The sequence below is a fragment of the Catharus ustulatus genome, chromosome 16 (genome assembly GCF_009819885.2).
Source record: "Catharus ustulatus isolate bCatUst1 chromosome 16, bCatUst1.pri.v2, whole genome shotgun sequence".
Classification (NCBI taxonomy): domain Eukaryota; kingdom Metazoa; phylum Chordata; class Aves; order Passeriformes; family Turdidae; genus Catharus; species Catharus ustulatus.
The window spans coordinates 3341516-3365384 of NC_046236.1; the positions used below are offsets into that span (position 1 = coordinate 3341516).

The window sequence follows — 23869 nt, forward strand, 5'->3', positions numbered from 1 at the left end:
AAACAAGGTAGAGCTGCAGTGTGAAGGGTGCTCTGAGCCTTGTATGAAATGCTGTGGTTGAGGTAGATCCCAGCCCAAACTCCTCTCAAATGATGAAGTTATCACTCCATGATGGACATAATTGTGCCTTTGTGCAGCCGCAAAAGTGCCCCTACTGAACATTTGTTCTCTTCATTTTCAAATTAGGAGTGCAAATCCTCCAAAATGCTCCTTCTGTGAGGGAGACATTACAGTTTAAGGGCACTTGAACTGAAAATTCACTTTGCTCAGGTATGTTTAATGTAGCCAGGTAAGCAATATTCCATCCCAGCCTGTCCTCTCAGTGAGCTGACATCAAAGCTCTCAGTCTGCTGTGAGTGACTGAGGAGAGCTTTCCTCCAAGGACTTCAAACACCATGACAGAAAGCATAAGCTCTTTATTATCTACTCAGGCATTTTCTGTCTGTGTGTGTGTGTGTCCAGCCCAGCTGCAGCAATGCTCCCAGGCTCCCTGCCTGGATCCCCATCCTGTGGACAGCTGGGGCTTTGCAGAGAGGGAGAAACTTGTGCAGTCCCTGGGTGTTGCAGCAGCCCTGGTGCTGTGCATCTCACCTGCTCTCTGCAGCTCTGGGATTCATTTCCATTTTGGTTTGTGTCCTGTCACCTACAACAGTTTGTCCACCCGTGTGCAATATTGTCTCACCTGACTTTTGTGGTCCTGGACTTCTGGAACAAGAAGTATAATCACTTGTTTTAAACCTTTCTCCTGTGCAACAATTTTTTTTCCAGAAGAGAAGAATTTTTTCCAAAATTATTTTAATTTCCACTCAGCCTTCTAGTAGTGGTTTGATCCTCTTTGGACATTTAAGGTTCTCTTTAAAGAGGAGAATTCTTTAATGAAGAACCTTCTTTCTCTTTAAAGAAAACAGAAAATTTGTGGAATTTTGATACTTTCTATAAAATTTGTAGCATGATAGGCTGTGTTTATAAAGCCTATAGTAATAGGCTGTATTTTAATTTGTTCTCTTTCTGAACCTATTGCAGTTTGTAAGAGTTACACAGATGGAAAGGGATAGTGGGGAGAGGAGTTCTTTTAATCACCTGCTTTGTATGTAGCAGGTGTGAATCCAGAGTAGCCCTTTGGATAATTAGAGGTAGCTCTGTAGAAATTAAAGCACTGTTTTATGGCCTGTATTTGGCCTAAAGAGATGTTGCTGTTACTCTGCTCCCCAAAGAGGGATAGCTATTACAGCAGCTTGAGAACTGAATCTTCAAATTCCTCAGAACATCTTGGCTGTTGCTGCATGTTAAGTGGAAGGCTGAAATTTGATTTGAAAACTTTGGGCAAGGCAGCAGGTGACATTCCCAGTTCCTACCAGTAACTGCCTGCTTGAACAGAGGTTTGGAAACTTTATTTAAAGTCTGAATGGGTTTGGGTGTGCTGAGACTCATGGGAAATTGGGGGTGGATTATACATAGATGTATTATACAATATATCTCATGTGCTTAATGAGACCACAGAGAAAACAGACACTGCTTTGATTGAAAATGAATCCCCTTGATCAATTAATTACCTATATACATGGTGGTGACATTAAAACAATCCAGCTCATCTGGCTGAATCCTTCCTTTCTCTGCTCTGATTCAACATTATGAAGGCTCAGGATTATCAGCAATGGGACTTGGATGTTAAACACTCTTTAATGTGAACTGGTGGCAGGCAAGTCCAGTTGAGAAGGATTTTGAAGTGTTACCAAAATCATGTGGAATAATTTGCTTTCTTTGGAGGAGTTTTGTGTCTGCTGCCTCCATGTGGAGTTCATGGCAGAGTAAGGAAAAAGGAGAGATGTCACCCATCCTATGGGTTTGCAGCAATAAAAGTTGGGGCAGCAAAAGGAGGAGCTGTCTTCATGAATGTATTTAATAATAAAAACAACTTATTGTTATTTTGCAGCTTTGGAGAGTAACTTGAGGACATAAAATTTAGGTTGTTTCTGATCCTTCAGGAGAGGTGGGAGAAACCAAATACAGCACTAGATCCCAGGCTGGAGCAGTGAGCCTTTCCATGGTCTGTGGTACCCCAGAATCTTTAATACTTACTGAAGCCCTGGCACATTTCTGGTAGAGTTTAAGGGAATATTTTGGTGTCTGAGAGGTTCTGAAGGATTCAACAGTCAGCAGCATATCCTGCTTTGTTTTTCATTATAGCCATCATAGCAAATGTTACTGCAGAATAAGTTTACAGGGAAACCTGAAGCTATAAACAATGGACTCAGTATCTCTAATGTTTGTTGGTGAACATAAAACAATAATAAAAATAATGAAATATTTATGAGCTTTCAGGAGTAATTACAATGATGAGGTGCAGAGTTTAATTTGGAAGCAATAGCAAAATAAATGAAAAATTAATTTTCCAGACTTACTGGTTCATTTTCAGACTTGTTATTAATAACTTGGCCTCCTTGTAGAAGTAAGATGTGCCAAATTACCTGATTAATGTAAACTTAGAATTCTGTTCTCCACCCATTGAAGTAATTGTGCAAGTGGGGAACTTTCCTGTTGTTCCTTTTTTTAAAAAAATCAGAGAACACATGAAAAGAGATGTGAGCTTTTACTGCTGATTATAGTGACTTTCATTTGCAGAACTGGCATTTTATGTTCTCCTGCAACACGAATACACTTACAGAACCTGTGTTTTTACTGCAGAGAGGACATACATCAGAGGGCTTTAAATCAGATTACTTTTACATTGGCTTGCAAACTAAGGTGAGGTAAGGGAATGCAACAAGTATTCCATTAAATTAAACATCACAGTGCTCAGATGTAAATGCCATTCTGAGGTAATTCTCATAATTTTACTCATTAAGACACTAAAATCAATGAACTTCTCTTTATGGTGGTTGTGAACTGGTTGAGCTGAATTGCAAAATTATTTGGAGATATAATCTAACTCTGCTTACACTGAAGCTGCTGGCTTTGATGGCAGTGCAGTTAGGTGACAATATAAAATCTCTTGGCTCATCTGTCCTTGAACCTCGAAATTCACTGTGAGTTTTTTCTGGCAAGAGCCCAACACAGGGATCACTGTTGGGTATAAGCTCTGAGAGATGGAGCGGGATCCAAAAAATGCACCATCCTGCAGGAGATGTTCACCCCTGAGCTGAAACCACTGGCCCTCACAACTCAGTTATTACGCTTATTTGTCAAGGGATACAATAAAATAAAGCTTCTTTACACCTAAGCCTTATGAGACTCAGCCAGAAGGAGTTTTCTCTGCCCAACCCCCTAAAAACCCCTTTATCTATGCCCTGGCTCCTTGTATCCCGATCCCAGTGGCTTTTGGGTGGCACGAGGGGGAGGCCAGGCTTTCCTGCAGGGAACAGCCCAGGTCCCATCCTGGCTCCAGCTGCCCCTTGTTTCAGTGCTTTGTTGGTGCACAAAGGTGGAAACACCCCTCACTCTGAGTCTCAACACACCTATTTTATTTCCATAGTGTGTCTTACAGTCCAAGAGGGGATGCTGCCTGCTGAGAGTGGTGTTGAAAATGGTACTTGTGGAATTTTGGCTGTCCTGGAGTCTGTTGGTGTAACTGCATTTTTTTAGCAGTGGTTTCAAGCAGAAATGTGTTGAAAAGCAGTTTGTACAAGGATTCCCCAGGTCTCAGAGCACTTGTCACTCACTTTCACGTGCTCCCCTGGGTAATGGCCGCTCAGATTTTGGTGACTTGTGCTGATGGATTTATTTGGCTGAGGATCAGTTTTGTGAGGAGTTCTGTGGGGAATCGATAGGGACTTGACTCTGAAACTGCTCATTAGGTGTAAAGTGAGTTCTGTCAGAAGAAGGCAAGGGCTGGCCCTGGCCAAGAGGCAAGTTCTGACACCAAGGGGTCAGGAGGTGAAACAATAAATCAGGCTGGTATTAAACAAGGAATGATCATACAGGATAAAAAAGGAGGCTGGACATGTCTACAGCACTGGCTCTCATCTCGATCCCTTTATCCTCTTGTGAAATTTAGGATGATCTGAAAGACTTGAAGCCTGTTCCTGAAGTGAGCTCCCTGCATGAAGCCTGGTGCCCAAGCTCAGTGTGGGCTTTGTGTGCTGCAGAACTTTCTGCCATCGAGGAACCTTTTGGTCCTGTAGAAACACAAAACCAATGACTGCCTAGTCCTGCCATACAGTATTTGTGTGCTAAATAACAGGAAGCAAAGGCCTGACCAACCTTCTCTCATAAGTACCTACAGAATTTATTTCTTGTTTTGCCATTTCTCCTTTTCTCTGCATGAAGATGTCGACATTTCAGAAGTGTTTGATTTTCATTAGAAACAAAGATGCATTCTCTGTCTCTGTAAATTTTCATTTCTTCAAAACCAGAGGCTAGGCTTCAAACATGAGGAAGTGAGTGTTTTATTTTCTGATTTGGAAGACAGAGATGTGCAGGGAGCCAGCAGTGCCTGGCAGGCATGGCTGGGTGTGTGGCTGGGCTGGTCACCGAGGCAGCCTGAGCCTGGTTCAAACACAAATAAAATACTGCCACAACTGGCAAGGTCTTGCCAGCCACTTGAATTCCATGAAATCAGAGCTTTGGGATGGAGATATGCTCCAACAGAAATTGATGCAGTTTACTCTGCAAATAAGCCTGAAGTGCATTGTAGCTAAAACAGCACTTCTGTTTCAGAATCATTTCTGTCTTTCAGTATTTTAGGTGAGGATGGCAAGAAAGAAAGAATAAACAAAACTCAAATAGAAAAACAGGATTAAATGGCTTGCCTGATGGATAAAGCAGGTATGAGTGGTGAATGAGCCCTAGAAGTAAGAAAGGCTTTTGCAGTTTGGTGGAGATGATCTAAACAGTTGTGTAAATCTTTCAGGAGCTTCAGTCAGGAGAAAAGATGGGAAAGGATGGGTCATGTTTTAACAATATGGGAAAAAGGGTGAAGGATTTTTTAAAGTCAACAGTTTTGCCTAGGGGATGTGACTTTAGAAGAAAAATCCCTGTTTTTGGTCTCTGCAGCTGCTGCTGTTGATGAGGATATTGAGGGCTGTTTATCAATGGTTTTCTTTCCTCCTGAGCTAGATGGGTGTGGGAACTCATGGCTTTGAGAAGTGGGGCGTGACCTGTATTAATCTGTGCTCATCCAGAGTGAAAAACCCTACCTGCAGTAGTTGCCTGGCTGTGCTCTGGCTGACAATCTCTTGTTTATTGAAGGGGATCAGTCATCAGCTGAGCAGTTTCTTCTGCAGGTTCATCACAAGTGGACACGACTCCAAATGGAAAGCCAAGCTGTGGAATTGACCACTGCAGGTTACAAGGCATGTGAGACTTGATCCAACACTTAAAAAACCTCTCAGCTTTGTTTTTCCTCTGCTGAGCCCACTTGGTTTGTGCTCACCCAGCTCTGAAAGTATTCACAGCTGCAGGTTAGGCAAGAGCCACTGCCCCCACCTTTGCTACAATCAGTGTTAGCAGTGGATGTTTGACCTCTCCAGCTCTGGGTGTGCAGGTATCTTGGATCTCTCAGAACTGCTCCCTCACCCTCCTGTGGATCTGGCTGGAGTGTCTCAAACTGATTCGTCCTGGATTTGTTCATTCTTGAATAATTGACACAACTACAACCCCCTTCATTATGTCAGTGAAATCAGTGCTGGGACACAGTTTAACTCCCTCTAGGATTCTGGCCAGACAGACCTTGTTGAACACAGCAGAAATGGAATTTGACTCAATGAATTCATCCACACCTGGCTGGGCACCACTCCTGAAGTTTTGTCCCTGAGCTCCTGACTGGAACATATCTGGATATGTGCAGTGGGCTTCTTAGGGATTTACTTCCCTCTGCAAGATACAAGGAGTATATCATTTAAATCTAGAAGCACTTAAGTGTGAGAAAACAGGACTCATATTGCTTTTTTTTTTTTTTTTAAAAAAAAGCCTCTACTTCATTTTGCCTTCTCTATTGGAAGAATGAGCAGCACATTGCAGTCCATATGGCAAAGCACTTGGTTACTTTTTTTTTAAAGATTTGAATATTTCCCCATTCTTTGATTATGTGGAGTGGTGTTTTTAATAAATTGTCTGAGAGAGCATAAAGAACCTCCAAACTGTCCTGTTGAGTTGCCCTAATGTCATTTTAATCTCATCCCTACAGCTCTAGGACCAGAACGTTATGCGAAATTTGTGTCACAGTGTGGAATGTGGATTTAGAAGATGCAAAGTTAATTTACAAAGTAAGTATACCCTTATATAAAAAAAAAACCAACCTAAACCTGTAGTGAAATTATTTTGAAAGAAGCTATTTGGGGTTAAGGCCACCTTTGCATTTTAATGGGTAATTACTCTTGGCACAGCATCCCTGGGGGACAGAGGTAAATTTGGATTTAAAGACGGCACAGCTAATTCTCTGTACTTGAAGGAAAGGCGGTTTCCGCGGATCAGGGAGAAGAGCAATGCGAGTGTTCCGGAGGCAGCAGCACAGCGCACAGCCCGATCCAGAGGGATTCTGTGCCAGGAGCAGCGCTCGCTCCGCGCCCAGCCCGCAGCCGGCAGGAGAGGGCGGCAGAGAAGCGGCTCCGGACCCACAGCACCCAAATTTCTATCGGGAGCCACAGCACATCGCAGCTCTCGGAAGCCAAATCCCTTTCTAAACGGCAGCTTCGACTTTTTTTTTTTTTTTTTAATTTTTTTTTTTTTTTTTTTTAAAGCCCGCAACACTTTGAAAATGTCAAATTCCTGCGGCAGCCCCGAGGACGCGGGGAAGCAGCGAGGCAGAGACGGGAAGATAAGAAGGGAGGATGTGGATGATTCCCAGCCGGAGGGAAAGAGGCTGAGGCTGGGGAGTGAAGGAGGGAGCGCTGCAAAGGAGCGAGCAGCAGCAGATGCAGCGATGCCTTGCTCAGGCAGAGAGGAGCCCGTGCCCGAAGGAGGTGGTGAAGGCAAAAGTGTGAGTGAGGATCCTCAGTGGGAAGGGGGGAAGGGCCGGGAGGTTACCTCTGGAATTATTGTCAGCCCGAAGTTGGTAATTGGGCACACGGAGAGCAGGGTGAGTGCGGTCCAGTGTCCCATCTCACCGAGATCACAGCATGCTCCTCTTTCATTTCTCATCCTGCCTGCACACTTTTCAGTGCAGGAATGTGTGTTTTCATCAGCTGCTTGCAAGATGTGTGTGTTTCTTTTTTCATGGGGAGAAAGAATATTAACTGCTGAACTTGCTGTGCAACTCCCTATATCCATTTAGAAATTGGGTAGGGATTGGTGCATTGAACTGGACAGTTTGGGCTGTTTATCCATGTCCGTTCATTTATGTTGAGTAGCACTATTTTACAGCTGGGGATGGGGGTAGAGCCTGCAGGAGAGGAGGAGAATTGGTGGTTAGAGATCTCATCTGGTGAGGTTTTGCCAAAAAAGAGCTGCTGAGCAGTTGCCTGTATAAATATCAGCGTTCCCAGGTCTTTGCAGGAGGGGAACTTTGCTGCCTGGTTATTCAGCTCAGCTGCTGTGCCTGTCAGCAGCTCCTGAGGCTCAGCAGAGAACTCGGGGAGAACATCTGGATCCCCAGCCAGCTGAAGCTTTGCTCCTCCTGGGGCAATTCGGGCCAGGTACTTTCCTGGCCACATCCCGGCTGCTTCCCTGGGTCAGAAATGCAGGGGGAGGGTGGGGGGACAGTGTCTGGGGTGTAGGATGTGTCCTGGGGGAGCTGTCATAGGGTGAGAGTGCAGCTTTAGAGCTCACTTAAGAGCTACTGGAGATTTCAGTGCACTGCTTTCATCCAGAAGTTTTCTGCAGTGTGGGATGTTTTCTCTCCTGGGATTGATTTCCCGAATTTAGACATGCTTCTTCAATTGAAGAGCTAAGTAGATGCTCAGCGTTTTGGTAGGATTTACATTATTAAATCATTTGGAAGATAGTTTATTCAGTGTGTTCTTGGTGGAAGGTCATCCCTAAATGCAACAGTTTTCCTGAGCTACAAAAGTATTTAAAATGTGTGTAGAGTGTTGGTTTGTTTATCCAAGCAGAAATCCTTTTTATCAAACCATGTAACTGCAGAGAGTTGCACTTTGCTCTGTGTTTTGGGTTTCCAATGCTTTATGAAGTTACCATTCCTGTTCTTATACCACTTCTGGCACAGATTTATTTTACTCAAAAGAAATGCAAAATACAGGCAAATTAATTGCTCAAATCACAACCCTTGCTTTTGTCTGTATGTTTTTTTCTTTTTTTTACCTGAGAGTAAAGGTTTTAAATCCATTCTCCTTTGTGATAAATATCTAGAAGTGAACACCACTATGGGTTGAACTAAAAGTCTTTTTGATGGTACATCTTACTATAATACCTAGTTAGGAAGTTACTGAAAAATAAGCCTTTATTGAATAAATTTGCTTTGTCTTTGAAGGGATCAATGTAGAATATATGAAAATGATGCATACCTGAATCACTGGGCTCTCCCCCTTGTGTGAGGCCAGGTTTAGCCCCTTATTTATGTTCTGTTACTGCAGCAAAGTTCTGTGCTGGTGAATACCTGTCTTTTTTTTGTCCTTTCAAGGACCTGGTATAGCTGCTCCAACTTTACATTCTGATTTTTCATCAGGGGATTGTTAAAAATATTAACAATGAACAATTTAATGAACAATTATTTCACTGCTTGTCTCTCCCAAAATAAATTCTTAAATAATTTTTATAATAAAATAGTTTTTCTTATAGCACCTCTTAAATTAAACTGAGTTTGACTCAAAACTCATCAAAGCTCAATGAAGGTCTTCTTTCCCATCACTTGAGTGGATTCTGGCTTGGGATGTTGCACTACATTTTGTATAAAGTTCCAGTAATATTTTTCCACTTCCCACTTAAATATGTCTGTCTGATTTGGAGGTATTATTAGAAATTAATTATGTGACATTTGAAATTCTGTTAACATCAATTTTTTTCTCAAAGCAATAAAAGCTTGTTCAACAATGACTGTAAGTGTCTGTCACCTTGTAGAGAGCAAGCTGCTGGAAAAGATGGACTATGTGCCCTTAGGAAATACTGGAGTGACTTCATTTCTGTGCTTAGAAGAATCTCTATTTTATAGGCATAGTGGTATGGGTAATCAATGCATGCATTGGAGGAACATTTCCTAGTAGTCCATTATGTCTTCCACTTTAAAGAAGGACATTTAAAAAAATTATAGGCTTTGACTCATTTTTGGACTAGTAATAAAAAATCAGCACAGTGTGTGTGCTATTTGTCTGTTTATTCCACTGCTATTTACCTCATTCAACATCATTCCTGTGTTTAGAAGGAAGAAATCTATGTTGGTCAGCTGCTCCAGCTCATTATTCCACATTGTAGGACCGTGGATCCTGGAGGAGGCAGACACAATGTGTGTTTTATGCTCCTGAAGTGCTGTGGGCATTTCCTTGGCATGCTGAGCTTACAGCAGGAGCTGCTGCTGGGCACAAGTTGGTTGCAGAAGGATTTTGTGCCCTGGTTGGCAGCAGCACCTGGAGTGACTCCTCCCCTCAGTGCTGGGTGACTGGTTCATGCAGTAACCTGGGCTGAAACTGGAATTGTTAATTTAGGTATCTATTCAATACTTTGCTCCTTGCCTTCTTTTTATTGCCTTCATTACGGGAGGAAGCTGCTGGTGGCAGGTGTGAATCACACAGTCCGAGGCCAGGGAATTGTTCCCTCTGTGATGTTTCCTCCTGAGCATCAGGATGGAGCCTTTGGTTCAAAGGAGGGGCTGCAGCCTTTGCAGTGAGGCTGCACTTGAGGAATCTTCATTGGTGCGGGTGCTGGGGAATGGGCACTCTGGGGAGAGCTGGTGTCTCTGCTTTTCATCAGGAGCTGGGGTAAAAGTCTTCAGCCAGGGTCTCTGGAGAATTCCATTGCCAGCTGTGTGCCTGGAGAGTGACCACAGCTATCAGATCTTGATTGTCACCCAGCTTGTGACCACACACTGGAAATGGTCAAATTAGGGTGAAGCTGTATTTCCTGAAATAGGAAGCATATGAAGAATTGAACATGCAAGTGCTGACTTCTTTCTGGGCTGATAGACATGAGATAGTTACTCATGGGAACTAGGAGTCTGTGTGAGACTCCCAGTTACCCATGAGTAACTGTGTGTGACTCCCAGTTACCCATGAGTAACTGTGTGAGACTCCCAGTTACCCATGAGTAACTGTGTGAGACTCCCAGTTACCCATGAGTAACTGTGTGAGACTCCCAGTTACCCATGAGTAACTGTGTGAGACTCCCAGTTACCCATGAGTAACTGTGTGAGACTCCCAGTTACCCATGAGTAACTGTGTGAGACTCCCAGTTACCCATGAGTAACTGTGTGAGACTCCCAGTTACCCATGAGTAACTGTGTGAGACTCCCAGTTACCCATGAGTAACTGTGTGAGACTCCCAGTTACCCATGAGTAACTGTGTGTGACTCCAAAGTTACCCCATGAGAGGTCATCAGGAGTGTGGATCCTTGTAATCCATGTATCCTTGTCTTTCAAGAATTATCCTTTTTTCTCTCTTTAACCAACTCTTTGTCCCTATGCCTGGTGAAGGTTCTTTGGATTTTGATGCAAAGATATTTCTGAATCCACAAGGCCTCCTTTGTTATGAACCAAACTTTCCCCCCATAAATATTTGTGCCAAGTTTAGAGATCAAGACTAAATTTCCTGGGTTTGGTCTGACTTCTGTAGTGTTCCCACAGCATACAGCTTCCTAAGCTATGTTTTCATCTGTAATGCCACCTGTACCAGGAGAGAGCTTGAACTTTTACCTTCTAAACAATTTTCAGAATGACTTTAATGCATTTTTGATTTAAGGTACCGTTTTAATTTTTTTTAATTGCCTTTATGAATACTTGGAAAAGAGGAAAGGGTAGAAGTACCATGAAGAAAAAAATGCAACTTTTTGTTGCTAACGTCAGAAGTAACATCTTAGTTAGTTTTGGGACTGTTGTAAAAGAAAACACAAGGAAAGTACCTGGAAAAGTGCTTAGAAATTTTGTAGGAGGGAAAACACTGGTTTTGCAACCCTGAAGAATTGACTACACAAACTTGTGTCATGAGACAAATCCAGCCTTCTAAATCTCAGATGTTAATGGAATTGTAAATCCGGTTTAGATCCAGGGGAGATGTGATGTGCTATGCAGTGCCAGTGTCTTTGCATAGAGAACAAATTGTACCTTGTCATCAGTTTGAGTAATTCATTTGAGTGTTGCTAAAGTGCAAAAGAACATACCTTGGAAAGCTGAGAAACACCTATTGAAAAGCTGATCATTTGAAAGGAGGAGAAGAAGGGTTTTCTAGAAATTAAGATATAGGCTTGGAGCTTCAGCTCAAGATAAAATTCCCTCATTTGAAGGATGGGTCTGAGTTCAGATTAAAAGCTCTGTCCAGACCAGGTGTGGATGTAGGAACTGAAATCTGCCTGGATTCACTGCACAAACCTCGGGGTGTGCCCTGAGCAGTGTGAGCTGCTGTCCTGGAAGTGCTTGGGGTAAATAACAAAGACATTAGGAGTGCTGAATTTGAGAATGGTGTTAATCTTGATGAGTGTTAATCATCTCTTATGTTTAGCTTGGGTTAAAATAATTTTTGACTCAATAACTGAAGGCTTTTTCCTTACATACAGGCATAAAACATAGCATGAAGTGCAAGAATTGGATCTGAAGTCTGACCTTTGTGTGCATTGCCACACAAGGTTACACTGGGTTAGTGCAGTTTCTCATTTAGGTTCTCTGGTTTAGGACATTTATTTACTCATTACAGTTGGTTTATTGCAAAACCTGATTTGTGTGTGTATCCCTTTATGATCATGATTTCGTTAGAAAAAATCACTTTAAAGGGGAAATGTGTTTGAGAAGGGAGAAACTGGAATGGTGGGTTTGTCTGGACTGAGAGTCCAATTTAAGGCGCTGATTTTTGACTCTCAGGGTTCTAAGCAGATTGAACCACTCTTCTGTCAAGGCTGTGGTTTAGTTCTTTTTGTCTTCTCTTAATAAAAGTATTTCAATCTACTGAGTTCCTTTTGTCCTCAGACACTGTGGAATGGATGTGTTTTAGGAGAGCACCATAGATTTAAAGTGTTTTGAAGAGCAGGACATTTGGAATGTGTTGCAGACTGCATCTGCCTTTCCTCTCTGTCCTTTTTTGGGTCTGATTACCTAATTAGAGGATAACTTAAGGATTTAATCTATTTTCTTGTTAGGCAGACTGTGATAGATGCTGGAATTACTGCTTTTGTTTTGGTTCAGAGCACAATCAAATTCTGTGATCCAGGACAGAGACATAATTATTTGCCTTTGGAAGTGGGAAGAAAGGAGATGATAATTCTTCAGAAGTCAGTGGTGGTATTGATATAAGGTGCTGGAGTTAATATTTGCTAAATCAAAGTAAAGGAGCTTTGATAGAAAGGTGTGGATAAATCAAAAATTGGTTTGGACTTGATTCCAAGAACAAGAACAAGTTGAAGGAAAATGTTCTCCCTACAACTGATTCATCCTCCTGTTAACCTCTGGCTGGTGTCAGCAAACAATGGCACTGCAGCTTGAGCAGGAATAATTGCAGCAAAGAATTTCCTGAGACAAGGAAAGGCAGCAGACAGGGACTCTTATGAATGACTTTGTTTTGCCATTTTTCCTGTCACTGCACTGGATGGCAGGGGCTAAGTGTGCAAAGCTAAAGGCTTTGTGTGAATTATCCTATTTTTGTCATGAGGGAAATTTCGTTTAATTCAGCAAATAATTGCCTGTTTTCCACAAGCTCTTTGAACCAAGAGCAACATTGGCCAGTTGTGTTTATTCATTGGAAGTTCAGTTTCACTGATAAGGAGCATTCATGGAGCATTTCTATCCCAATTTGAGTAATCAATTGCCTAATATTACACTTTTTGTAGCGTGACTGGAATACTACTTTTGATTGAAATTACAAACGCATTAAAATATTCCAGAGTGCAAAAGAAGACATTTGTGATCTCTGTTGAATTAGATGAGATATGAAATTAAGATATTTATATGTTGCTCTTATTTGCTACGCTTTCTCCTTCTGTATGCCAAAGTCAGCCATGAAAAATATCTTTATTTCAAGTCTCTGTAATTTAAAGATAAATTATTTCCTTTACTTCGGTTTTTAAGAAATATTTGCAGTCTCAGTCATTAGCCTGGACTACAATGAGGAATAAGCCCCAGAAGCGATGGAAAATTGAGAATAGAATCAGGCTGGTGCTTCACTGGCTGTCCCTTTCCTGTGGAGTACTCAATGTTCAGACTCATTTGGGATGCATTATTGCTAAAGAGTTGCCTATTTTGTTCCATTAAATTAGGCTGCAGGATCTGCTGCACTGCCACCCATGTAATTTCCCCCTCAGGAATGCACTTAATGTGTTCTGATGTTTAATGCTTTGCCCACTGTGCAAACAGCCCAAGGAGTTATAGGCAGTCTTGTCTACACTAGAAAGGATTTTATCTTTTAAAATCAGAATCCAGAACATTTGCTTTTGATGGCTCTCTTGTGTTCTGATCTCTCTCCTTCTGGTACTTAAGATGCCTTTAAAATGGGCATAACTTGTGAGCCAGCTGGTCACTGCCAGCAAACTTCACATAGCTTGGGGTAGGAAAATGCAACAGTTAAACAACTTAACCTGGTGTTGCTGACTTAAGTGCTAGATAATGAAGGAATTCTCAATTAGTTGTACTGATAATTAATAAAGGTCCATCTAATGAGAAGTGTCTGCTGTCCTTGGTAAGGATACTTTCATTCCAGTCTGAAAAGCAAAACTTGTTTAAAGTGAAAAAGATTTCCTGAGCACAATAATTCTTGTACAATCTATTTTCCTTTCCCCTGCTGTTTTGTTCCCCTGCATGTTTCCAATATATTTGGTGTCAGCCCTATTGCACAGGGATCTGGCTTTAGGATCCCTAGGAAAGGACACAGCTCTGGTCCCTCCTTTCACAAAAAAGATCTTTACTGAGTTGTCACTGGGCAGACAAGTGGAAAGGTGGAGGTAGAGAAGCTCATGGGTGTCCAAGGTTTTATAGCAAGGATTGTGCAGGATCCTGATGGCCTTCAAAAATTGAGCAGGGACACACAGAATCAACCACTGGCATGGGCTCAGAAGGGGTCTCGGTTTGCCCAGGGTTCTGTGTTTTCTGAGCAAGGACAGCTCAGGATCAGCCATGAATGGATGCACTGAAAGGGCTCTGCATTCCCCCAGCTCCTGCAATTATTTTGATGGTATTGGTTACCCTTAAGCATAATGAGATGGTGAAAAATTAACAAATTCTCACAAAGTTTCCATTCTTTTTACTGTCTATGAATGGTTTGGTAAATTCCTGTTTTAGCTGAGGTCTACTGTGCATTCAACATATATTATCTTCAAGGAATGTTATTTTCCACAAAATGAAGGCTAATCACAAAAAATAAAAATGGATTTAGTATGTAAAATTATGAAGTCATCTCATTGAGACTGTCTTAGTCCTTGAGCTGGGCCACAGCTAAATGGAAACGAAGCATTCTTATCAATAATGCACTGGGGAAGTAACATCTGTTCTGAGATGCTGAGAGGTTGCTTTTTCATTCACTAAAATATTTATTTCAACTAAAAAACCCTAATCTTTTCACTGTCCCCAGAAGGCAGAATCATTGACTGTTATGTTTAGAAACTGTCTGTGAATTACAAGAGTCCATATAAAATAGAAAGAATGCTGATTGAGGAATTAATAACTTTTTATGTAATTTAAAATAAATAATGACATTACAGAAAACTGTTCCATTAGCTCAAAAAAAAAGACTGATTCTTGGAAAAGCAGCAGAAGAGAATTTCTTTCTCTCTTGCAGGCACAAAACCAATAGTTTTTGGTGATGTGACAATATTTTCTTCTAATTGCCCAGAGTTGTGTTCCACGTTACAAAGGTTGCTGCTCTCGGCCACTCGTTCAGATCCTTCTTAGATTTCAAAGCTAGAATTGACTGCTAGACCCTGGTGTCTGCGAAAAGTTAATTCTATCTCCCTAAATTCTCTTTGAGCTACAACATGGAATTTTTTCACAAAAACAGCTGCTGTTGATTAAAGGCTTCAGGTCATGGACAATTCCTCAAGTCTCCAGGTAAATTTCTTGCTGTAGATAACTGTTCTTAGAATAAAAATAGAAATTCTTGCCTGGAGTTGGAGTTTGCCCAACTGTTCATCCCAGCTCGAGTGGATTGTTTAGCACCAGATGTTATTGACTCCCATGATGGGAATAAACTCATCTCCTCCTCCTGGATAAGCCAAGCAACTGGATCCATGTGCTTTGTTTTCCATCCTGCAGGTCTGTGTTCCCCATCTGAAGGAACTCACCCGTGCCCTTGCTGACTCTGGGCAAGTTCAACATTTTTGCAGAAAGCTGATTCTGTTAATTTAGCAATGGTTTAGGTACTGCTCTGCCCTGGGCTCCAGGTTCATTTACCAACAGCTGCCAATGCCACCAAACATTCTGTGTTTGTCCACATGAAGTGTATTCTTGTCAGACAAGCCCAGAATTTATGACTGCAATTTGATTAAAATGGTCTGAAAATTACCAACGCCTTGATTTTTACATACTCACTTTCCAATTCACTGGGAAGAAAAATCACTGAACACTATCCATGAAAGAACAGATCCTTGTGGGATGGTAATTGCAGAGGCATCTTAATTGGAATCATTCTGCTCCTACTCCTTTTTTTTCTCCCTATCTGCTCAGTTTTAATTCATTTTAGTGTCCTGTGTAGCTGTGCACACAAACCAATCTGGAGCTGTGTGTTAGCACTCCAGAGTGGTTGCTCAATTGTGATTTAAAAAAATTATCATTATGTAACTGAGCCAAAAAGTCAAAACTAAATTACTGTCTTGTTATCTGTTGATAAATGAGTTTTGCCCCAGTGCTAACTTTCCAAGACCCTTAATCTTCCAGCTGACAGGTCAGTTTGGATAATTGTGACTCAAACCCTGTGTGGTGTCTTGGGACTCAGTGTCTTCCAACCTGGAAGCTGCTAAGGCTGTTCCCTTGGGGGTATGTGCAGTGGGCATTGTAGGCAGGGAAACTTTTAATGAAAGCAAAATGAAGAAAGAAATCCCAGAAAAAGCCCAGCTGTGTGGCTGAAATAAATTCTGGGCCACTGTGGGTCTGCCCTGCCTGGTCACTGCAGGGGGGGAAGGTGTGATGGTGCAGGGAAGGGATCAGGAAAACCCCATTAATTGATGTCTAAATGGATTAATTGATGTCTGAATCCCAGGGAAAATAAACTTCCCCCCTGAGGTGTGTGGAGCCCTGGGTGCTCTGAGCCTGGCCCAGGGAGCTCAGGCACCCTCAGCAGGCTGGGGCTGAGCTCTGGAGCTGCTGGCACAGCTCTGGGTATTGGCACCTCTGGAGGAGATGAAGAACAGGACTGGCAGAGCTGGGACAGTTTGGGCTGAGCCCTGGGAGTCTCTGGTTCCTCGTGGGTGATATAATAATGCTCCCTCAGTGGTGTTTGTGCAGTGTCAGTGCAGCCTCTGCCCAATCACCCTGAACCATGAAAGGTTCTCCCAGCCTGGGGAGTTGATCTGTGGAACACCAATTGCACAAGCTTAGCAAAGGCAGTGCCTGGTGCTGCTGAGAGGACAGAGGCATGGTTTTGTGGTGTCTTTCTTCTTTTTTCCTGTTTATTTTTCACTGGGGAAAAAACATAATCCCACAGAGTAATAGCTTTTCTTAAACTACCTAGTAAAAATAAAATCAAATCAGTAATTCCTGATGTTTCATGCCAATTGCTCAGCTCTCTCATGGCAGTCTTCATTAGAATTCCACATACACTTATGACAGCACCCTATTATCTGTTTACTTTCTTAAAGCTTGTTTTTGTAAAATGAACAATTACTTAAATTGCTAAAGTAGGGTTTTTTAATACCATCTGCAGAGTTGCTAAGCTTGATGCTCTTAAATCTGTTTGCTAAAGGGAAGGGGCTCTTTCATGTGCTGTTTCTCAGCCCTTCATCTGGAGGTTCTGAAGAAGCTGTTGGAGATCATTTAATCAGTGTAGAGATCTGCATGCTGCCAGCAGAGAGAGGCTGCAGGATGGAATTGGTTCTGTGTGTTTTATGTGACTGTGCACATGTGTGCTCATCCTTGGTGTGCTGCTTCAGTCAGGGGTGCATTGGTTTTATTATGTGCCAGGGATATTTTTCTTCTTCTGAGCTCAAAGTCCAAAGTGCCCTGCTTGATTAATGCCTAATTCTGGCATGCTGACCTAAGGAATCCTGGAAATGAAATGTCCTAAAAACAAAAGCTTTTGACTTTCTCAATCACTGACCCCGCTCCTTTTTGTCTGAAGAAAATGATGTCTTTCAAGGTGTCAAATCTGTTCTCTGTCACCTCAAGAGATTGCTAGGGCTTTGAAAATTCACTGATTTTTTTTTTCTTTCTGCTCTTCTTTAATTTGAATTTTTAAAATTGATTCCCCTGGGAGCAGGAGGATGGACACTCTGGGGTGTGGAGCATGGCTGCAGCTGGCAGAGATCAGGGATCCCAGGTCTGTAGCAGGATACCTGGATATCAGGATAGTCTGTAGCACACTCTGTTTACTCAGCAATAGCATCAGAAACATTTTCAAAGAAATGGACATTTGTGTATTCCTTACTGGGATGAGTCAGGGAGGTGGCACCAGCTCTCTCTGCTGTCCCAATACTGAAATTGGCCCAAGGCAGTATCCAGACCATTCTCCTCACAAAAACAGAACTCAAAACCCAGAATCACCTACTTTCCATGGAGAGCCTTGTAGCTAAGTAATTCCAAATCTGGTGTGAAGTGTTTCAAGTGCCAGAGAAGTGATCAACACCTTAAAGTATCAAAAACTTCAAGTTTCATCTGTAATAAATGATATCAAGTCATCTGAACAGCCTTCCTTATGAAGGCAGTTTATAATTTATAGAGACCTTAAAGGGGATTTGGAGGCAGGTTGATGAAATGTCACTGCTTTCACCTCACAAAGTAATTGTGTTTTAATGAAGTAAAGCCTCTGAGTTGAAGAGGTGATGTTGGCTGGTGAGGGAATACTGACAAAATGTAAGGGAACAAACTGGGGAAAGAATCTGCTTTTCTCAGAGGTGTCAAGAAGAGAGGGAACTGATTCAAGGAGTTGTTGTGAAGCTCCCAAGGTGCTTTACTGTTCTTGATGCTCCTTTGAAACCAAGGAAAACACTCACTGAATTCTCAGCAGCAGAGGGTGAGACCTGTGTCCCACTGGAGCTGCATGTCAGGTTTTTATTTAAGCAGCTTTGCTTGGTCCTTGGCAATGTTGAGATAATTTGGTGCTCACTGAGTGTTGAACTCCTGATGTTTGCCAGCTGTGCCTGGTGCTGGGTGCTGTTCTGCAGGGGCAAGGCAGAAGCCAATGCTCAGTGTGCCATGCCCCAGGATCCATTCTTCTTCAGGAAATCACAAAGAAGACTGTGCCTGTGGATCTGACCAATGTTCTGTTTTCTCCCTCTGCAGGGCGACTTTCCTCCTAGATCTTTGACTTAGGAAGAAGTTAAAATCTCTTTCCTTCTAGTTGTGCTTATATTAGTTCAGTCAAGGATCCCCTGACTCCAAAAGCATTTCTTAGCACAATTTCCCAAGAATTAGTTGCATCCCACAAAGTAAGTAGCTCAAATTCTCATATTCTAGGATTAGCCATTTACAATAGAAGTTGAACATAGACATCTCCATTAGGTTCAACTAAAACTTATTTTGAAAAGTATCATGGGTTTCTCTGATGAAAGGTTCGTGTAAATTTAGGAAATGTGTTTAGTATTGCTGATAATAAAAGCCCATTTTTGTTCTGAGGTGCTGATAAGCTACAGCTTAAACATGACTTCACATATTCAATGTAAATTTTTTTCATTCAGTGCCAGAAAGTCCTGCAAGGGCCAGGCAGACTCCCCCACCTTTGAAATTAATTTCTCAGTATGACTGCAGCAGAGTTTGATTTGCAAACACAGAGTCTAATTTCTTTTAGTTTTGGCTTAAGGAAGCTGGTTGATTCCTATATAACACCTAGCTGACATGTTCTGTTTTCACTTAAACTGAGAGAGCAAAAACTCCAGAAGTGACAGTGGGATCCTCCTAAATCTCCCAAGATCTGAGCCAGAATCTGATTTTTGTGCTCAAAACTTTGAGCCCCCTGATACTTTCTACAGAACTGACAGAAACATTTCATTAAACAAATTCTGATGTTTGTTTTCTAGTGTTTAATTTTTTTTCTGTTCTTTGTTGTATGGTGCATTTGCATGAAAATGGCACTTTGAAGAGTGATCTGTTCCTGATGCTGGCCCCTCACCTGGAGGCTCAATCTGTGCCTGGATTTGCAGTTAGCTACTGTGGAAATTGCTGCTGTGGCAGAGCTGGTGCTCTGCTCTTGGGTGGAAAGGGAGCAGCAGGAGCTGAAGAATACTTAAACCACCCAAGTTTCATGCAAAGATCTCTGCAAAATTACAGACACAAGGGAAAAATGAAATTGAGAAGCCACACAGACAAAGTGGAATGGTTTTAAAAATGTTTCCACCCCTGACCTGTCTCTTGTCATGGCAGTGTCAAATTAGGAGCCAGTTGTGCTGCAGACGGAACAAAGTTTATTGGAGCCTACAAGGAAATGCCCAGAGCTATTCTCAGACTATTTTTACTTAGGGTACCTGTGGTTGGAGCAGGATTTCTGTTTTCTGGGGGAGGAAATAATCACTTCAAGGTCTGAATTAGGAGTTCCCTGAGGCATGAATCAGGATAAGAACAGTGGCTTGAGCCAGGCACTAAACTCACCTCTCAAACAGAGCAATACAGAACTGTGTTATTGTTTAAAATACTAAAAACATATTCAGTGAGGAAGCAAAGCAGATCTGGATTGAGGCAACTGCATCTTCTGGGAAAGTGATATTTTGTGCTGCAGGTGTCTGTGCCAGCCCCTCAGTTCCACCTCTGCCCTGTCCTGGACAGATGCAGCAGATGGCTCTGATGAAATGGGGACTGAGAATGAAGAGCTAAACTGCATTTGCAGTTCTCTGAAGGCTTCCCTCCCTTATCATGACAAGTTTCTCAGTTTGTGTCCTCCCAGCTGTCAGGAGATCAGATATCAGTTTTTAGTTCTGTGGGTGTTCTGAGGATGTCTTTGGGAAAGTTACCAAGAGCAGACTTGTGTGTTGTATTTGGTACCAAATACAGGCACAGGATTTTCGTGTGTATGGAAAATGGTGTTAATGTCTCACTCAGTTAAATGTGTTTGCCTAACTTTGCCCCTTCTCAAATTATTTTTTAACCCAATGAGGTTTTTGTTTTGTTTTGTTGGTTTTCTGGTTTTGTTTTCGTTTTTGTTTGTTTGCTTTGTTGTGGGTTCATTCAATTTATGCATTAGAAGCAGGGTTGAGGGAGATTCCCTCACAGTTTCATGGAGATGAAACAGCCAGCACAAAGCAAAGCCACCTCCTTTCCTCCCTGCAGCACAAGGTGCCTTGTAGAACATGAGCAGAAACTCTACAACAAGACCTGAGCAGGATGTGCTGAGATGTTTCCAAGCAAACATTTCCCAACACGTGCAGCAGGTAGGTGGGATGAACAAACTGCTCCCTGGAACATGTCCCCAGATGTCTGAATTGCTGCTGCTGCCTTAGCTGCAGATGTGTGGGTGTGAACTCCACTGGCAGGGCAGGCTGGCAGTGCAGAGAGTGAATCTGTGTCCCAATAGTTTGTGATTACTCAATGAACTGAGAGAATTAGAATTGCCTTTTATGATGCAGGCACTGTGGGAAGTCCCAGTGGTCTGTTCAGTTTGAATTCTGCACCATGGTACTTGCCTGAGAGGCTGGCAGCAGGACACAGAGATGTGTGAGAGCTGACAAAAGATGTCTCACTGTGCATCTGCATAGACAGGTCACATCCCAAAATAACACGAGGGACTGAAACCCAAACAAAGTGCTGAGGCCATTATCACATTGCCTCCAACGAGGGCAAAAATCAATGCTTCATCCTCACTGTCCTTTCTGAAGTTGTTTTTAGAATCTTGGTATTTAGGAATCCCCCATGACTCGCTCTTGTTTCCTCCTTTGCTCTCTCCCTCAGCATCCCCTGTCCTTCCCTGTCCTTCCCTGTCTTGTCCTTGTCCTGTCCCTGTCCTTCCTTGTCCCTGTCCTGTCCCTGTCCTGTCCCTGTCCTTCTCTGTCCCCCAGAGGGGTTTGGTGACCAGGAGCCAGCACAGCTCTCCAAAGTTCTGCCCTTCACCTGAGACTTGGGGAGATGCAAGAAAAAGCTGCTAGCACACAATGGACTCACTTTCTACCTCTGTGGCTGTTCATCTGCAAGATATGAATATTTTAATTTCCTTGAGTGATTAGGGAGCTAAATTTCAAGATTGCTCTTACTATATTGTGGCAGTGTCAGTTGGCTTTCTTCTGCTTTGCTTTATTGCCATAAACACTTAATAGCCATTTCACCTTCCCACTGTAAGTGCTGGAAGGCTGCAGTGGGAAAAGAAAACTGCCAGCACTACCTGCTTTGAAGAATAAAGGAATTCAATAATCCTGAAGCCAATTCCTATCACTTATCACGTTCTTTGGGCCACACCTGTTGTGGGGGAAAAAATAAATTAGTTTCTGTAAGAATGAGGACAGTTGTATCTGTGGGGACTCAACTGCCAAATGTCACCTTAAGCATTATAAAATTTGCCAAGAGATTACCATAAAGAAATACAAGAAATGGTACAATTAGCATGAGAAAAGTGTGTGTGTGTGTATGGAAACTCTCTAAATCTTCTATGAAATATGTAAGATTTATCATAAAGCTACTCTTGGATTACCAACTCCAAGTATTAAATTGTAAGTAAACCTCTTTTTTTTTTTTCCACATCATGAATTTGCCTTTAATCATAATATAAAAGTAGCAATTTTAGATGCAGTTTTTCTGTTAACTTCTACATTTTAAGCTGTTTGGGTGAGATTTTAGTGACAGATTTATCTGTAAGACTGCAAACAGGAATGTAAGCTGCTACACAAGAATTTAAATGAAAAGCTGAATTTTTAGTAAAGCTGAGTTTCTGAAATAATTCCATCACTTCAGCTGTATAGAATTTCAAGAATAAACCAAAATGCTAATGAGAGACTTAATTCAAAACCTGCAAAGTTAGAAGCATTGATACTTGCTTGAAAGAAAAATTCTTTTAAATCAAGGGAAGTTTTAAATGGATTGCCAGAACAGGCTTTACTGTGAAAAATGGTGTTGTTTATCCTTTTTATCAACAACCTTTTGAGTTCTGGTTTGCCATGCAGGTGAGCTCGCAGCACTGGGGGCCTCACCTCCTATTTCAGCAAAGGCTGGGGTGTGCAGCTGCTGGCACTCAGTGGGATCATTTACCTTCTTTCAGTGGGCTTACAAAAGAATTTTAGGAACTTTAAGAACATTTGAAGCAGAATGAATTCGAGCACTTTATAGGGATTTGACTTGATTTCTTTTTTTGAGCAGAGTTGGAGGACAAGTGCTAAAATATTCCTGTCACTATTTGGAATGTTCTTTGATGAGAAATTTTAATTTTTACTGAGATTAAGATTGAATGTCCATTTTGCACAAGTTCTTCATTCTCTTCTTCCACTGTTCTTTATAAAAGATTTAGATGGTTTGGAAAGCTCAAGTAAACACTTGGAACTATTACAGCAGGACAATCTTGACATAAGTTATTCAACATCAATTATTGGTGTGTGTCTGCTCTTCAGACAGCGCTCGAGCTGTTGATGGCACTGATGGGCTCACTGTGCACAAACCTCCTCTTCATGAAAGAGGCTCCATCCCTCTGTGGTGACCAGATACAATTAGCATTTTAGAAAATAATTCACAGTAATAGCACATTTTTGAGGGACAGAATTCCCAACCTCTTTACATTTTCTTTGGGGCTTCTGCTATGTAAGTACAACACTTCCATTTATCAAAGAAAAAAACAGTGTTCTACACAATCCAAAACAAAACACTTCGAAAAGTGATTTTTGGAATAAAATGCATGTGGAAGCAATTAATTAAAACATGGTGATAAATCAGATACAACCAAGAAAGCCCCTAGTTCCTCAGGTCCTCATTCCCAGAAAGTCTCTGACATTCATGTGAGCAAAAACCCTGAGTGTTAATATAGTTTTAAGTTCCACAGTCACCCCTGTTTTGCCTAACTTGTGCATTGCCTGCCCCTGTGCTATTTACAGAGTCAGAAAGGCATTTCCAAGTGGTTTTTTTTTTCTTTGCTTTTGTTCTTCCATACGGTTGTACAGTCTAATTTGGCTCTCCATCACTACCGAGGGCAGGTTTTAAGGTCCCAGAGAGGAGAGAACACAGCTCCTCACACCAGCTCTGGGCTGGCCTCAGAATGCCCTCGTGCTTTTAAACAATGTCTAAGTTCCACTTCAATCAGTAGTACCTAAAAATCACATTAAAATAGGGTGGATGTGATCTCATCCTCAAAGCCAGGTGCCTTTTTCATTGCTCTGATACGAGGAGAGTGACTCTTGGGCACATGGCAGCAGAATTTGATTTTTCCTTCTGGATCACAGGCAGGATGATGAAAATCCTGTCAGAGTCTGGAGCTGCAGCAGGGTGGCTCTGAGGGAGTGCATTTTGGATCATGATCAGTGTGTGGGGGAAATAATATAGGAAATCTGTTGGTGGAAAACTTCAGCAGGCTCTGGGTGAGGTGGTTTCCAGGACTCCAATACTTAAAGATTGATGTAAATGCTTCTTACACTCAAACCATGGTTAAACCTTCTCACTGCCTTGTCTGTGGAGTTGCCTTCTGCAGCTTTTGATCTTCATTTCCAAGTCCCTTTAGGTCTCTGCCTGCTGGATTGATTTCTTTGTTACATTCAGAGGCAAAATGAGCTGTCCCTCCACAGCCCTGGCAATGCTGACAAGAA

General features: G+C 42.0%; 1 protein-coding gene across 12 annotated transcripts in view; it reads left to right on the plus strand.

Annotated features, from left to right (window-relative positions):
- The first annotated feature begins 6679 nt into the window (after window positions 1–6679).
- RBFOX1 (RNA binding fox-1 homolog 1) overlaps window positions 6680–23869 on the plus strand; it is a 1131477-nt gene continuing 1114287 nt past the window's right edge. For all 12 annotated transcript variants that reach the window (XM_033073813.1, XM_033073810.1, XM_033073809.1 and 9 more), the window contains exon 1: window positions 6680–6916. In XM_033073813.1, coding sequence (XP_032929704.1) covers window positions 6695–6916 — 222 coding nt within the window. In that variant the 5' untranslated portion in view covers window positions 6680–6694. The remainder of the gene's footprint in view (window positions 6917–23869) is intronic.